Source organism: Taudactylus pleione, unplaced genomic scaffold, assembly GCF_031769625.1.
Source record: "Taudactylus pleione unplaced genomic scaffold, aTauple2 ptg000487l, whole genome shotgun sequence".
NCBI classification, from domain to species: domain Eukaryota; kingdom Metazoa; phylum Chordata; class Amphibia; order Anura; family Myobatrachidae; genus Taudactylus; species Taudactylus pleione.
This window is the reverse complement of record NW_028284889.1, coordinates 1,000,806-1,017,876: the sequence shown is the minus strand read 5'-3', so window position 1 is coordinate 1,017,876 and position 17,071 is coordinate 1,000,806. Positions and strand designations below refer to the sequence as shown.

Below are 17,071 nucleotides of genomic sequence, written 5' to 3'. Positions count from 1 at the left end.
AGTCCACCTGTATAACAGGTGCATCTGGCTACTTGCCGCGCACCAAACAAAACTGAATGTTTGTGGCAGAGGGCGGGGTATATAGGGAGGAGGACCAGTGCATGCAGGGAGCTTCAAAGCTGTAAGCTGTTTGGTGCAATGGATCACTTCCACTACATACCCCCAAGGTAGATTCTATGGACCTTGAAGAAGAAAGTCATTTAACCTAGATAATTCCTTATGCCATGCAGTTACAGAGTCTACTACCACCACCGAGGAAGAGATAAAACTGACTTTTATAGGTTTGTGGTAACCACAATAAGCTGGATAAAATAAGGATCTGTGACATACTCCCCTCTCCACTTTTGAGGCTTTATGTATGAGACGTACCTCAACCAGAGGACTAATTTCCTCTCTGTATACTTTGAAAATTGAGGAATCTCCATTACGTGATCCTCATGAAAAGGCCCAGGAAGTGGATCTGGGTACCTCTTTAGATGAGGAATGGACTGAGATCTGGGACAATGCTGCCTCTAGCTCAATGTGTGACTAAATAAAAGCGAATACATACAAGCTATTATATAGATGGTATTATGCACCCGCTTGATTGAGCAAAATGTATCCTGACATCAGATAGATGTTGGAGAGGACGCGGTACAGAGGGCTCTTTTTTTCACATATAGTGGTCTCGTCCCAAGATAGCTGATCTTTGGAAGGAAACAAATAGCCTTATAAAAACACATTTACTTTCTGTACCTATTCCATATGATCCTAAATATACTCTTGCCCTGCTGGACCTTCCTACATTGAGTAGACACCAAAATAAATTGATGCGCCATATTGTCAACGCATTGAAGTCCCAGCTGGCAGTGGATTGGAAAATCTCAACTCCCACTCCATGCAGTCTATCCTGTCCAGTTTTTGGTACATTTATCACATGGAGCATATGACTAGTATTAACCTCTCACCTAAATCTTTTGCTTGGTTAGCTTCTCAGTCCACCCCTTCCCCTTTTGCCCTATAACAGTCATTTAGATTTAGTTTTATATGTGTTTCGAGCCTAGAGTCTTAGCCACACAGATCTTCTCCCTTTGTTTTATTTAAATGTTTTTCTCCATTCTTCTTTATAAGGCCTACCTCAATGCTGTGTATTTTGGTACCTTAGCCTTAATAACTGTTAAACCTTAAAATGGATCGAACATTTAGTTTTTTTTCTATATACGGAATTGACCTTATACTTTATCTTTTTGTGTTAATGCGATTGTGAATGTTATGGTCTCTGTTATTCATGGCGATCTTTCAAATAAAGAGTTTATTTAAAAAAAAAAAAAAAAACAACAACTAAGTATCTATGGCTAGCTATAAATTTAAGAAGTACTTTTTAGAAAAAAAAAAAAAAAAAAAGTTGCTGGCTGGTGTAGGCTTCAATTTTCTACAATCCCCATTGCTTACTACAGACTAAAGGTTTGCATTGGTGAAACAAACTTGTCCAGTACATATCTTTAAGCAGTGTTAAACTAACAAAACAAATAGAAAACACTGCACTTTATACCTGCTGTTTCAGCTGGCTCTCTTGTTGCTTCAGTTCCTCAAATTTTAATCTGGTTTCTGTGGCCTCATTCAGCAACTAAACAGTAATACAAAGACAAATCGTGCAGGTAAACACACTAGGATAGATTCGGAGTTGGAAGAAAACAAAACACATATTTGCACCTTGGCAGGCTGGGCAGACATAAAATGTGCAGAGGATGTAAATATGGAGGGGTGAGTCTTTGCTGACCTCTAGTTTGCAGTATAGAAATAAAGCTGCCCAGTATGTGTGGGCTACAGAATAAAGCAGACAGTATTTACCCTGAATACAAAATAAATAAATGAATTTGCACCCCTGGGCAAACATGGTTGGTCCAAGTGAAAATCTGCTCACAACTCTGAATCAGCCCCATAATATGCAGGTTGTTGGTAACAGTCTGCCCACTTCTAAAACATTGAAGACAGAACATAAACCAAAAATACAACCTGTATCTTATGTTATACATGTCACTGACTTGCAAGTGGTATTGATTGACAGGTCATTAATGGTTTACGGGTTTCATTTAAATATGTCCTGTAACAATGGTGTGCGATACATATTACTATCAGAATAAGTTACATACAAGCATGACTTCATTTACATTACAATTTAGAACATAGAGGATAATAAGGATATGGACAAGTCACCTGTACAACACAGGAACACACTATGAGCTGTTTGGGGAAGGGACTGCTTCACTACTGTAATTTAATATATAAAACATACCAAGAGAAATTTCAGGTTCAGATAACAAAAAAGGTACTGTCTACACTGTCATACATAGCACTGCATGTAGCTAGGCAGTGGCAGAAAACAGGATTTTGGTACTTACCGATAAATCCCTTTCTCCGATTCCACAGGGGACACTGGAGTTCAAGACACTGGGTATAGACGGTGGTAGAGTAGAGCCTGGCACTTTAAATAATTTAGAAGTGTGACTGGCTCCTCCCCCTCTATGCCCCATCAGCCCCAGTTTAAAAACTGAGCCCGAGAGAAGACGGAGGACAACAGGAAAACGAGGAGAAGGAGAAGACCACAGAACGTAGGACAGAGGAAACCACTGCAGGGAACACATGCAGTCACACAACCATATAAGGACCAAACAACCGGCAGGAACGCAGCGCTGGGCAGGCTTCCGGTGTCCCCTGTGAAATCGGAGAAAGGGATTTATCGGTAAGTACCAAAATCCTGTTTTCTCCTTCATCACCTAGGGGACACTGGAGTTCAAGACAGTGGGGACGTCCCAAAGCCAACCTCCCGGGTGGAAAGTGCGGAGTACTTGCCGACCCTTCGGCCAAGAGGCAGAGGTGACTTTCAGTGGGTCAGACAGCAGAACAATCCATTCTTCAAACAGAGGGATAAAACAGCGACTGAAACCCTGCAGCTGAAAAGAAACCACAGCAACAAACCTCAAACAGACAACTTCCAACATGATGGAAGTGCGTAGTCAGTACCAACTGCTGGCCCGAACATAGTATGAAAACAACCCAGATACCCTGGCAGTTAAAGAGCACAGATGCAACAGCCACCCAGGGAGAGCTACCAATATAGGGAAGCATCCCATACAGCAAGGCTAGAGCACTAGGACAGCCATGAAGGCACCCGTCAGGTACCTGTCAATGTGATGAAATAGCAACAGATAATGAACCGGAAAAACCCACCAGGCCCCCTGCGTGGGACATGGTGACTGTCACACTTTAATGTAAAGATGCACTTCAGTCCAGAGTCCCAAAAGATTCTAGTAGAATAGTGTCACTAATCTCAATGTTGGAACTATGCACCCACACACTAGGAAAGCTCTAAAGTGTAGAGCCAACTGATTAAAAGAGTCGATAGCTGCTAGGACAGCAGCTAGGGTGCGGAAGGGAGAATAACGGTTATGTAATGTCAGGATGCATGAAATAACAAGAGATATGGTAAGAACTTACCTTTGTTATCTCTGTTTCTACGAAGTCCATAGGGTCCACAGGGTTGACCTTGGGGATATAGCTGGATCAGGATCCATGGGCACCATATAGTTAAGCTTTTAGCTCCCAGGATGCACTTGGGTCCTCCTCTATACCCCGCCCCTGAGCCACAGGCACCTCAGTTGGTAAGCAGCCTAGGCAGGAGGAGGAGACTAAACAGACAGAAGGAAGACTGGAACACACGAGAAGCCATACTCACAGAAATGGGAGACGGAAAACCGGTGACCAGCCACACAGCCCATTTGAAGCCAGGTGCGTCAGGGTGGGCGCCCTGTGGACCCTATGGACGTCGTAGAAACAGATAACAAAGGTAAGTTCTTACCATATCTCTTGTTTTCTACTTCAGGGTCCATAGGGGGTCCACAGGGTTGACCTTGGGGATGTCCCAAAGAAGTTCAACTAAGGGCGGGGACGCTCCTGTGCTGAAAGGAGCACCCGGCTCCCAAAGGATGCATCCTGAGAGGCGAAGGTGTCAAACGCACAGAACCTCAAAAACGTTTGAATTGAAGATCAATTGGCCGCCTTACACAGCTGAACAGCAGAAGCGCCACGTCTAGCAGCCCAAGAAGGACCCACAGAACGAGTGGAATGATCCTTAACAGAGGCTGGCACAGGTAAACCCTCCTGTGCATAAGCCTCACAAATAACGGAACGAAGCCAACGGGCTAACGTTTGTTTGTTGGCAGGCCAACCCCTCTTGTGAAAACCAAAGAGGATAAACAAGGAATCAGACTTCCTAACCGAAGCCGCCCGGACCACATCTAAGGAAGTCTCACCAGCTGAAAGATCAGGGGACTGAAAAGCTGGCACAACAAGTTCCTGATTAATGTGGAACTTCGAGACCACTTTGGGCAAAAACTCAGGACGAGTGCGGAGCACCGCTCTGTCCTGGTGAAAAATCAGTAAAGGAGGGCGACAGGAAAGCACCCCCAATTCAGACACCCTCCTGGCAGAAGCAATTGCCAGGAGAAAAACAAACAAACAGTCTTAAATGTCAGCCACTTGAGCTCCACCGACTCAAGAGGCTCAAACGGAGGACCCTGCAGGACCCGTAGAACCACCGCCAAGTCCCAAGGAGCCACAGGAGGCACAAAGGGAGGCTGGATCCTGAGAACACCTCGGAAAAAGGTGTGAAAATCCGGCAGTATTGCAATCCGCCGTTGAAACCACACGGACAAGGCGGACACATGAACCTTCAGAGATGCAAGGCGTAAGCAGAGGTCCAATCCTGATTGAAGAAATTCCAAGATCCTAGAAACTCGGAACACCTGAGGATCATAATGTCTGGACTCACACCACTGAAAGTAAGTGTGCCACACCCTGTGATAAATCCGTGCTGAAGCAGGCTTGCGTGCCCTGAGCATGGTACCAATAACCGAACTGGAGAAGCCCCGAGACCTCAAGACGGCTGTCTCAAGAGCCACGCCGTCAAAGACAGCCTACCCAGATCCGGGTAAAGGCAGGGCCCTTGAGACAACAGGTCCCGACGCTGAGGAAGAAGGTACGGCGCGTCGATGGAGAGGCTCCTGAGATCGGAGTACCAAGGCCGTCTGGGCCACGCCGGAGCCACCAGCACGAGCGTGCCGCCGTCCTGCTTGCATTTCCGCAGAACCCGAGGAAGTAGGGATATCGGAGGAAACAGATACGCCAGGTGAAACGTCCATTTCACCGACAGCGCGTCCACCAGACTTGCGCCTGCGTCTCTTGTCCTTGACCCATAAACGGGCAACTTGTGATTGTGACGGGAGGCCATCTAGTCCCCACCTGTCCACGAGTAGCTGAAACACCTCTGGGTGAAGCGACCATTCCCCGGGATGCACGTCGTGACGGCTGAGGAAGTCCGCTTCCCAATTGAGGACTCCGGGGATGAAGACCGCCGAGATCGCTGGAATGTGACACTCCGCCCAAGTCAGGATGCGAGACACCTCCGACATCGCTTCCCGACTGCGAGTTCCTCCTTGGTGGTTGATATACGCCACCGTGGTGGCGTTGTCGGACTGCACCTGTACCGCCCTTCCGTGAAGAACGGGACCGGATGACTGCAGGGCCCTGTATACTGCCCGCAGTTCCAGGATGTTGATGGGGAGAAGTGCTTCCTCCGCAGACCAACGACCCTGGAGAGACAATGAGCCGGTCACTGCCCCCCAACCCCCGGAGACTGGCCTCCGTCGTGAGCAGGACCCAGTCCGGGATCCAAAAGGGGAGCCCCTCGACCAGATGAGCTTTCTGAAGCCACCAAGCCAAAGAGTGCCGAACCTCCGGAGACAACACCAGCACCTCAGAGCGGATCCGGTGAGGTAACCCGTTCCATTCCGATAGAATCAGCCCCTGCAGGAGCCGGGAATGGAACTGGGCGAATTCCACCATGTCGAATGTCGACACCATGGACCCCAGAACTCTCATAGCCGAATGGACCGGGCAGGCGGCGACTGCTCAGGCAACTGCATATCCGCAGCTGTAGGGAGGCGACTTTCTCCGGAGTCAGGAAAATCCTTTGCTGACGCGAATCCAGCAGGGCTCCCAAATGAACCATCCGCTGTGATGGACTCAGGGAGGACTTTTTCCAATTTATCAACCACCCGTGTGCTTGCAGGCAAGCGATCGTCAGGTGGAGATGTTGAAGCAGTACCTCCGGGGAGCTCGCCAGCAGCAGGAGGTCGTCCAGATACGGCAGCAGCCGTACATTCTGGTTCCGAAGATGTGCGGCCATGACCGCCATAATCTTCGTGAACACCCTCGGTGCAGTGGAGAGACCAAAGGGTAGCGCTCGGAACTGATAGTGGTGTTGAAGGATAGCGAACCTCAGATACCGCTGGTGCGAAGGTGCTATCGGAACATGGAGGTAGGCGTCCTGGATATCCAGGGACACCATGTAATCCCCCCGTTCCATCGCCAGAATGATGGAACGTAACGTTTCCATCCTGAACTTGGGAACTCTGAGGAATTTGTTCAGAGACTTCAAGTTGAGGATAGGGCGATGAGAACCATTGGGTTTCTGCACCAGAAACAGAGACGAATAATACCCAGTCCCTCGTTGTGATTGAGGAACGGGAACAAAGACCCCTGCTTTCAGCAAGGACTCTATAGCCTCCTGAATCTGTAACGCCTTGGGGTCTTGTCCTGAGAAGGAATGGTGCAGAAAAACTGGTGGGGTGGTCTGTGCCGAAAAGACAGGGCGTACCCCTGGGAGACCACTTCTCGAACCCAGGCATCCGTGGTGGTATTGTGCCAGCACTGGGCAAATAGAAGAAGTCAGCCTCCCACCCTGAGGTCCCCCAGAGGGAGGCCCGTCCCATCAGGCCACAGGTTTATCTTCCTGCTTGGAAGAAGGGCGCCGAGCACTCCAGGCTTGCTTCTTGGGTTTAGAGGCAGTCTTACTCGCAGACTGTCTCGGGACTTACCTTTTGCCTTACCCTGAACCCGAAAGGAACGAAAAGCCGAACTCCGAACCTTAGCAGATAGTGCCGCCGAAGGCAGGAAAGCCGACTTGGATTTAGCCAGGGTATCCACTATTTTGTCCAAGTCCGGACCAAATAGAAATTCCCCATTGAAAGGTAAGGCCTCCAGGCCTTTCTTTGAATAAGAGTCCGCTCTCCAGGACCGCAACCATAAGGATCGGCGGGCCGACACCGTTGCAGCCGATACCCGCGAAATCAGCAGACTAGCATCTAAAGAAGCTTCCCCAATGTAAGAAGCAGCGTCCCTCATCTGTCCCAACAACGCCCTCTGGACATCCGGAGCGTCGTCCGGGAAGGTATCTTCCAATGCGTTGGCCCACCCCTCAATGGCCTTGGCCACCCAGGAGATGGCCATGGACGGTCGGGCCACCGCCGCGGAGGGGGAGTAAATAGACTTTAAGCAAGTCTCAACTTTCCTGTCCGTGGGATCCTTCAGCGAGGATATCGACGGTAATGGTAAGGTAGCGCCCCGAGTTAAACGGGTGACATGGGAATCCACCGCCGGTGGAGTTTCCCATATTTTACAATGTGCCTCAGGGAGGGATAATTAGAAAGCAACCGCTTCTGAGGAAGGAATCTCTTACTGGGCGCCTGCCAAGCTACCGCCATATGATCAGTCAACTGATCAGACAGGGGAAACACTGCAGAAGCCACCTTAGTTTTTTTTAAACTAGGAAACTTCGACTTAGGAACTGGTGCCTCATCCTCTATAAGAAGAATGTCTCGCACCGCCCTAACCAGTGCTCGCACATTAATGGACGACTTGGTATCCATTTCCTGGACCAAGGCATCCGAGTCAGTGGCATCAGGGACCTCCCCATCATCTGAGGAACCCTCTGAGTCCGATACCTGAGCCGCCCGCGCCATGAGTGGGCGTTTTGAAACCCTAGAAGGCATGTCAGTCTGCAACATTGACTGAAAGGCCGAGGATGCGGCCGCCAAATTTTGCACGGAGTTGGAGGGCACATCCACCCAGGGTGGAGGAGTCGCCATAGGGGCCTGAAAAGGTACCACAGGCTGCTGCGGCACAGGGGAAGCCTGTATATACATAGGCAACCCCGCATATGGACCCACAGACTGAGACCCAGGAGGACTCCGCAATAACTGCGTGACACCCGGGGAATGGGGGATGGTCGGCTGGGGTAACGCCCTAGTAGGGAGAGCAGTCGGGACCGACAGACGGTCCGCAACAGACACCAGCACTTGAGAAAACATCGCCCACGGTGTTTCCTGCGTCAGAGAAGGTCTGGATGGGCCAGGAGCCACCTGGCACCGACTACACAGGCCATCCTGTGACAAATCCTCCCTATCCACTCCTGCAGAACAGCGTCCGCAAGAGGCCAACACCGAAGCCACTGAGCGCTCAACCTCCTCGTCTGACATGACAGAATATATTATATATCTGGCAACAGGGCAGAAGTAAACGCACTCACCGGTGTGTTGAACAACAGCCCACAATATGGCACTGTGTCGCACACAACTGTATGTGACGAACCTCACAAATACGTGATTTATATAGGTGAGGTCTGTAGAAACGCCCCTCCCCCACACACCTGTAGGGCTTGTAGGAGAAGTAAAGGGACAGGTATAAGCTGACTGTGCTTATTTTCCGCTTACTGACAGGCAGCACTAGCAAAAGTCACATACCATGCAGAGAAGATATACTCACTGCACCTTTCCACTACAATCAACCTGCCCAGATTCAGTGTCTGAGAGGGCTATAATGCTGTGTACACTGTCCTTAAATCAGGGGAGAGGTACACAGGGGGACCGGTCCGCGTGCTCCCTGAGATCTGCGCTGCCACAAAGAAAATGGCCCCCAGAGACCTCAGAGGAGGAGTGGCCGAAGAGTCTGCAGCTCAGCGACGCCAGACTGCGTGCTGAAAGGCACGCTGAGCTGAGGGGAGGAGCCGCTGAACAGGGAAGGCTTCCTCCCCTGGCTGGCCATAACCCCAGGGATGCTGGCTTCCCACTTGCCTGTTATCCTTGGTGGTCTAGTGGTCCCACGGGTTATGGGGGGCCCGCCGCCACTGCCAGCAGCCTCCGGTCTGTCCCCAGGACCGGAGGCTAAAGGACTGCATCTTAAGGCATTCCGCGTGCTGCCGCTAGCCAGCGACGCGCGGCTTACCTGAATCCCCTGCAACTCCGGCAGCAGTCCTGAGAGGTAGACAGAGTCCGGCTAGTACGGACTCTGTCCTCCCGCCGCGATCCCCAGATCAGTACTGGCGTCGCGGCGCCAGTCGGGGATCAGAGCGGCAGCGTGGGCGTCTGTATAGACAGCCCTTCGCTGCCGTCTGTAGTAAAAAGAGAGCTTAAAATAAATAAAATCTAGCCTAAAATAAAAAGCCGACTCCGGCCGGGCACCAACTTACACTGAGGTGCCTGTGGCTCGGGGGCGGGGTATAGAGGAGGACCCAAGTGCATCCTGGGAGCTAAAAGCTTAACTGTGTGGTGCCCATGGATCCTGATCCAGCTATATCCCCAAGGTCAACCCTGTGGACCCCCTATGGACCCTGAAGTAGAAAGGAGCCTCTTTCAAAGCATTAGTGGGGTAAGCCCGCTTACCTGTGAGCGACCAGAAGCCCTCTGGACGCTATGTAGAATGTCACTGAACTTTTCCAACTCACAGCAACCCGCCCAGTCAGGTATTGAGAGTAGCTTCAGTGGTCTAAGACCAATGCTCTACAGCACGGACGTCAATCTGGAGATGTGCAGTAGAAAATACTGTAGAAACTAGCAAAAAGTTAGTGGAGACAAGAAGGTCATACAACAGGACTCTATACCTGAGCTTGTTCCATTAGGGATGTGTATCCATATAGAGATTATACATATACCCCAAAAATGGTCTGCTAGTGTAAGTATCCTTACATTAACACTTATAATGGTGAAGTGTGTATTACGGCCACCAATCTAATACAATCCAGGCCTGACCTTGTCTATATCAGCGGGTAGCCCTAGACCTTCAAGTAATTTGACTAATTAAGCCCAGAGGATGGAATAGAACCTGGATTCTCTATGTACTGATAGGAATTGTACCTAGAGTCCCTTTAGAGACTCATTTTATTGAGATATGCGACAAGACAATAACATGGAGTACCAGAATCGATACAGAGAAGGGTACCTGTACATAGAATGCATTAGTTATCCCAAGTAAAGAAAGGGTATATCTGTAGTGATAACCCCAGTTAGGGTTAAAAAACAGGATTTCCCAATCATTAGGAAATATTCAAGGAATGGGAATATATCAGTATTTATACACACGTACCCACAGACATAACATAGTTGCATGAGAAGGCAATCTCTTTGAAAGGAAGAGTTAATGCCAACATGCTAAGTTTACTTGTCAGACTCCTGCACCAGGAGATCAACATGCTATATATGTATATATCCTGCATTCTTAGAGTCATATCAGTTTGCTGCAAAGTGGGCCACTGGAGTGTAGTTGTAAATCATAGGTCCCCCGAAAAGGAGCGCCATAGATATAGACTGACGGGAACAGAACTATAGCCCCAGGAGGGTGTAAGTACATATCTGTATATACATGTATGGACATACAAGAAGGCCCCAAGACATGTATAGGGTCCATGCTGGAAGCAATGCCATTGGGAATTGTAACTATCACTATGTAAGCTACAGAACATGACTAGTCCAGGGGTCTTCAAACTTGGCCCTCCAGCTGCTGTGGAACTACACATCCCAGCATGCACTGCCACCTTTTTGATATAACAGCATGCTAAAACTATGTGCAGTGCATGCTGGGATGTGTAGTTCCACAGCATCTGGAGGGCCAAGTTTGAAGACCCCTGCTCTAGTCTATAGAGCCACCATTTAATATATACGGATATAGCTTACAGCGTCTGGTAATCCCAGGCGGCTTCCCATCAAGGGAAATATAGGTAACCTAATGATTGTGGAAGTATAGGCATACCATAATATATATAATTATATATATAAAAAACACACATACTGATACAATTATACACACACACATAAATCCTTAGGGAGAGTAGTATAAAGCGGAGTTATTGCACCAACTACATTAGGAGAGTCCAGCCTCCAATTGCAGCATCTTTTTTTAAAATGTGCTAGGTATCAGACATAAAACGGATAAAAGCAGATCCTACCCCTGCTTTTATGGTAAGGATAAGAAGCGATCTATATATCCACCTATGCATACGCATACCTACATACACGATTAGCAGGTGATATTTTAAAATGAGAACATGAGCAATAGTTAGAGCCTTGGAAGGAATTGAGGGCCTGATTCAGAGCCGGACGCTATTTGCGCTCGCTCGTTCAGAAAAAGGGGGTGGCTGTTTAAATTAACCGTTCGCTCTTTGCGGTCTGTTGACGCCTCTATGTCTGAACGAGCGAACAAAACATGCGGGCGGTATTTTGTAAAAAACGCCCCCTGGCCGCTCGCATCATACGTCATGTCCGCTATTTATTAGATTAGTCGAGTACATCGAACAGCATATGAACTGCTCACTATTCTTGTGGTTGGTTTTTCCTACAGCAATCATGCGAGCAATTCAGGCATAAAGACAACCAACTGACGTGGTTGATGACGCTGCTTTGTTAATTATGCACACCCATTAAACGCCCGTTTTGACCGTTTGGCACGCCTGCGTTCTGATCTCCACTCCCCGTTTTCAAGCACCTTCCCCTGTTACCTCCCACAAACGCCTCACTCTGTCACTCAAATTAGCAGGCATTCGCTATATTGCGAGTACACGATTTCTGACCGCACTGACTGGTTCGCGCATGCGTACTAAAACCCATACGCACATGTGTGAACATTGCTCGGAACAAACGGCCGCTTACGAGCGGCTCTGAATGAGACCCTGAGACCCAGGACAAACTTCACTCCAGACATATGTTCTAAAGCAGGGCTTAGTAAAAATACAAATATACACATAGATATGGCTTACCTCCACGCACGGAGACTGCTCATGTGCCACATGTGGCCCTCAGTCTGCCTCGGCATAAGGGGCAAGATATTTTAGCAGCGTGCTGTCCCAAACTGGTATCGATCCTGGGACCCTTCTGTTACTGGTGTACTCGCCTTATCAGGTGAGCTATTGCAGAAGAGTAACAATCCACATACTTATGGGAGTACTGCCCCAGAAAAGCGGAGCGCACTGCACAATACACTGACTACATGCAACATTTCACAAAATTGCGTGCTTCTCTAAACTGACAGAGCCTTCCCAACATATTAAAAGGGAGACCTGTCCCTTGGGAAAATCCACAGCGCAAGACCCTCACCCTTAATCTAAGCAGGGGATAAGGCCAGCAGCCGCTATTAACACAGTGCTATAGAAGTGTGCGTCCCAGCCTCTAATACTGGGCCACAGGGATGGTCAGCACGATATGGGACTCCCGTTCCTGAGTAAGGATGATCCGGGAGGACCGACCCAAGGCCCCGTCCCTTCAGCCAACGCTGGTATTAAAACCAGCTCAATAGGGAGTTCTCACCCACGATACATTATTATTCTCGCAACATTTGGATTAAGGCTTGGTTCTTTATTGTTCGTAGACTACCTGATTAGCAGAGATAGTTGAAAAAAGGTATTTTATATATATTATACATATACACACACACACACCACCCCCCCTATATGGGGACTATAAATATAGCTTACACCGCGCTGGGGTATAAGGAAATACTGCGCTTAATGTCCACGCTAGCCAGGAAGAGTAAAACAAGCTGTCCCCTCAACAGAACAGCATAAAGCGGAGTTATAGTGCACCCGCTCAGCACGAGGGTGGGGGAGGAGCAGCATTAAGCTAGGGTGCTAGACATCACCATCAGTGCAGCAGGTGTTAGGGCACTGAAGCAGGTAGTAAACACTGCCCTTAAGAGGGCAGCGGGGCTCTCTTGCAGGTGGCTGGTCCGTGCTGCATACATCACTGTGTGTAGGTGTCGGGAACAGAGGGGGGGGGGGGGGGAGCGATCACGAGTGAAAACTCGGCTCCTCACACAACCCAAGTACACCTCCCTCTAGGCAGTAGGAGAGCATTGGCTGATGCTGTGGAGGGTGCCGAAGCATTCAAACACAAAAGTGTCACGAGGTAACTGGCGTTGGTTATGAAAGCACCACTCAGCCACGCTGTTAAGCGGCTAATATATAAGCAGGCCGTCTTAGTGCTACTGGCGCTGTACATATGGAGACAACGCCAGTGCTTCCTGTAAGTGACAGCGCAGCAAGCCGTCTGTCACTTTGTCCTACAGTGCTCGGGGCTGCAGAACTCACATCTCCCTACTGGGGGGAGGAGGGGCGGGAGACCTGGGACTCAGCCGGTTTCAGCTCTTTCGGTTCTCTCCCGAGCGGGGGTGAGCCAGCGCTTGCTGCGCGACCCCTCTTAATAAAAGAGGGAGCAGAGACCACCTATATTGGAACTGGACAGGATGTTCCAGTCTTTATAAATGACGGGCTGCCTTGAATGCGCTTAGCGGATGTGTGTACTGGGTGCGCATAACCACAGTGAGCCACTTACTTACGGCTCAGGGATGCTGCTGCAGTGCAGAGCACAGAGGGAGAGCCCGTACGAAGCGCCAAAGTGCAGGATGCGCCATTAATAGCTCCACCCCCGCTAGCTCCGGTGTATTAACCGGGAATTAGGTCCCCAGGCCCGTCGTCAAAAAAGATGGGGGGGGGGGGGGGTTACATCGGGGGGAGCATTATGCAGCGCCGCTAACAGTGACAGCTAGCTGCATATCACTGAGCCCAGCTCTAACGTCCACTGCTCCTGCTAATCAGGAGCAGTGGTTATACTTACGGGCTGCTGCGGCCGGGATGCTGGGCTGAGGGGGCGGCGAAGAACCCGGACACATGCCGGTGTCAGCAGTGGCGGATCCTTGCAAGGTCTGACGACTCCAAGTTGTGTGCCCCCTCCTCAGGGTCACCGGACACAGGCTGCAGTAGCCGTGGCGGTGCCCTTCCCGACGGCTCCCACGTAGCAGGCAGACTGCCATGTGTGTAAATAAAAACAATTAAAAAATATGACAAAGGCTGGAGACAGCCTGATGTGCGACCGGCTCTCTCGGACACATTCTAAAAACTGGGGCTGATGGGGCATAGAGGGGGAGGAGCCAGTCACACTTCTAAATTATTTAAAGTGCCAGGCTCTACTCTACCACCGTCTATACCCACTGTCTTGAACTCCAGTGTCCCCTAGTGGATGAAGGAGAAAAATGTAATAGGAGTATGCCACCTCACAGACTGAGCAGAATGGCGCAGGGCAAGACCTCTGCAACTTACAAACTCTCTTTCACGCTGATGTCGCTCCTCAGCTTCCTTCATAAGCTCCGTGGTCTGCTGAAGTTTTGCATCAATTAGTTGTTGTTGTAGCTCCTTATGCTTGAATACTTTGTCAATGTGCTAGAAAAAAAACAAGGGGATTTGCATGGTAAATAAATTTTAAAAATAATCCTGAATGGGTAAACAGGTTTCCAAGCCTGGCATTTATACTTTTTGATGGCCTGTAAGAAGCTAAATTTAGACTTTAGAAAGCATCATTGGTCTAGGCTGGAGTCTGACAGGTACAGAGAGCAAAACAGGGTTTCTGGCACCCCACTGCTAGAGGGCACAGCATTTTTCCAACTGGCTGCTCCCTGCCTGAACTGGTGCAAATGGCTGGACTAGCATATAAACCTTGGCCAGAAAGCACTAAGTGGTCTTCCAGTGTAAAGCTGAGTACTAACTGCGTCGACAGAAGCTAGCTATACAGACTTGCCGATTGGCCGCTCAATGTGTGTTCCCTGATATCACAACCCAGCAGGCATTTTAATTTGCCTGCCCAGTTAAGCTGGCAGTAACCAGAAGTCCCTGCAGCAAGCAGACTACCTGTACACACAGCCAGATGCGCAGATATATCTGTAGCTATACATCACCATTTGCTGTGCTGCAGAGGAGCTGTGATATGTCTGTGAAAGATGTCATTCACACATCAGGGTTACACACCAGACGCCACGCTCGCGATATATCACCCAGCTTAAGTTATTAATGAGAGAGAAGCTGTTCCGATTAAAGACAGTAGGAAAATCACTACTGTTGTTGCAACAAGATTGCAAAATATCTGGAGTTGCTGGAGAAATGGTTAGCAGCACTGCATGTGGCATTATTCCCACAAATGAGGAATGGAGAGGACAGAGAATAAAAAAACCTTTCTAGGATCCATGTCAGGATAGGGTTAAGAGTGATTTTTCACATGTCCTTGGTAAGGAAGTTTCCCTGAGAAGAAGATAGGAGTTGCAGATTGTACCTGCTAACTTTGCTGACTAAGGGCCTGATTCGAAAATGTACACGAATGCAATCGCAAGCGCATTTTCTCACAGATCGCAGTTGCTAAAATACACTAATGCTTTATAGAAGTATAGCAGCGCATAGGGTTGCCTACTGCTGCCTTCTCATAACAGTCAGACGAGGTACAACAGTATAAACATTGATGCAGATGGGGCAGCCATGTTCAATGTCATCAGACATGAGAAAGCAGTGGTGGTGTGACGCAGCTTGCTCCCTGGGAATTCCTACACTCTCTATTTTTGTCTTACAGACGCCTGTGTAAACTCATTATGTGCATTTATGTGTCTGATACTGAATGTGTCTTGTATATGTTGCAGAAACAAAGCATGTCGTTTACTACAGGATTTATAGTAGAATCACCAGAATTCTCTGAGTTTCTATAAGCTGTATCTATATGATGTTATTGAACCAGAAATATAGTTTGCAGATCACAATGCTGAACATTCATTTATCCTACTAATGACTTCAAATGTTAATCTAAACTACCATCCTGTTTAAAGAGAATGTTTTTGATGGGCTTACTATGCATGTGTTTTGGTTTGTATAATGTTAATGAGATATTCAGCTCTTGATCATTACCTCCGGGATTATCATTAAGATATCTGAACAACAAAAAGGCCAATATGTACATATTAAGTGTACATCTCATTGTTGTCCCTGATTGTTACAGCATAAATTTCATGCATCATTTAATAAAATTGAGGTATATTGAGTTGGTGTCTAGTCTATTCCCTACTAGTTATTAATTAATATGTTTATTAGGGATTGTTACATGTTTGCAGTATATTTGCATGCTAGCACTTTATTATGTGATTTTGGTAATTTTTTGCATTTATTCCGGGGTTTTTTAAACTTCAGAGTGTAACTACGGTAACTCTTTTTATGCATAGGGTTTTCAATTAAAAGTTAGGTTTTATAGATCTGTATCTTCATTAGCACACTTTCTAATTAAGAGTGCCCAACGTTTTTTTGTTCTTTTGCCCCGTAGCAAAACTTAATCAAAGTATATGCTGCGTCTGACCAGCCGCAAACCCTGATGCTGTCATGACACTCCGTGAGCTGCTGCGAAGGAGATAGCCATGGCTAAATTTATGCACGCCCATAAAATAGCGTTTAAACAGTCAGACCCGCCTGTGTTTGCCTAGCCACCCCCAAAAATGCTGTCAGTCACTCACTTTACAAATGGACCCTCTGTGCAGGCGAAATCGCAAAACGATTGTTGCGCAGTGTAACTGACACGGATGCACAATATTGCTCAGTCTCAGGCTGCGTAATAATCAGCATTGCATAGATCTCTGAATCAAGCCCTACGTAAACCAGAATAGATGGGTTTGCCAACAAACCAAATTTGGAGAAACTGGTTCAAGACTGCTTTATTATGTTGTGAGCGAAGTGGAGGGTATGTCTGGTCTGCTATAAAAGTCTCCTTGGAATACAATATTTTTTTTTTCTTGCTATAAATATAATATTCAATGCATAGACCTATGCATATCTTGAGCTTTAAAATACATGCATCCTTTCATAATCTTCGTTGTGGTGGCAACACTTTTTCCTCGCAGTACACCCTACCCAGGTAATTCAGACCCCTTTCACAACAGCTTGTTAGGTACTTCAGTAATTACTGTTAGTTACTGGAGGAAATGTGAGACTGTACCTTCCCACACAAAACCTAGACCAAATTGATTAAAGCATTTAAAAACCATGTAGAACAACCAATCATTCTTCAGTAGCACACTCCTCACAGCACAATCATGAGGGCACCTTGAGTTTGTAAGGTGACAGGCCTTC

General features: G+C 48.0%; 1 protein-coding gene across 3 annotated transcripts in view; it reads right to left on the bottom strand.

The window, feature by feature from the left end:
- TXLNG (taxilin gamma) overlaps positions 1–17,071 on the bottom strand; it is a 70,005-nt gene that overhangs the window by 22,114 nt on the left and 30,820 nt on the right. For all 3 annotated transcript variants that reach the window (XM_088449516.1, XM_088449517.1, XM_088449518.1), the window contains 2 exons: positions 14,240–14,359; positions 1,532–1,606 (listed from right to left, as the gene is read on the bottom strand). In XM_088449516.1, the coding sequence (XP_088305642.1) occupies positions 1,532–1,606; positions 14,240–14,359 (195 nt within the window). The remainder of the gene's footprint in view (positions 1–1,531; positions 1,607–14,239; positions 14,360–17,071) is intronic.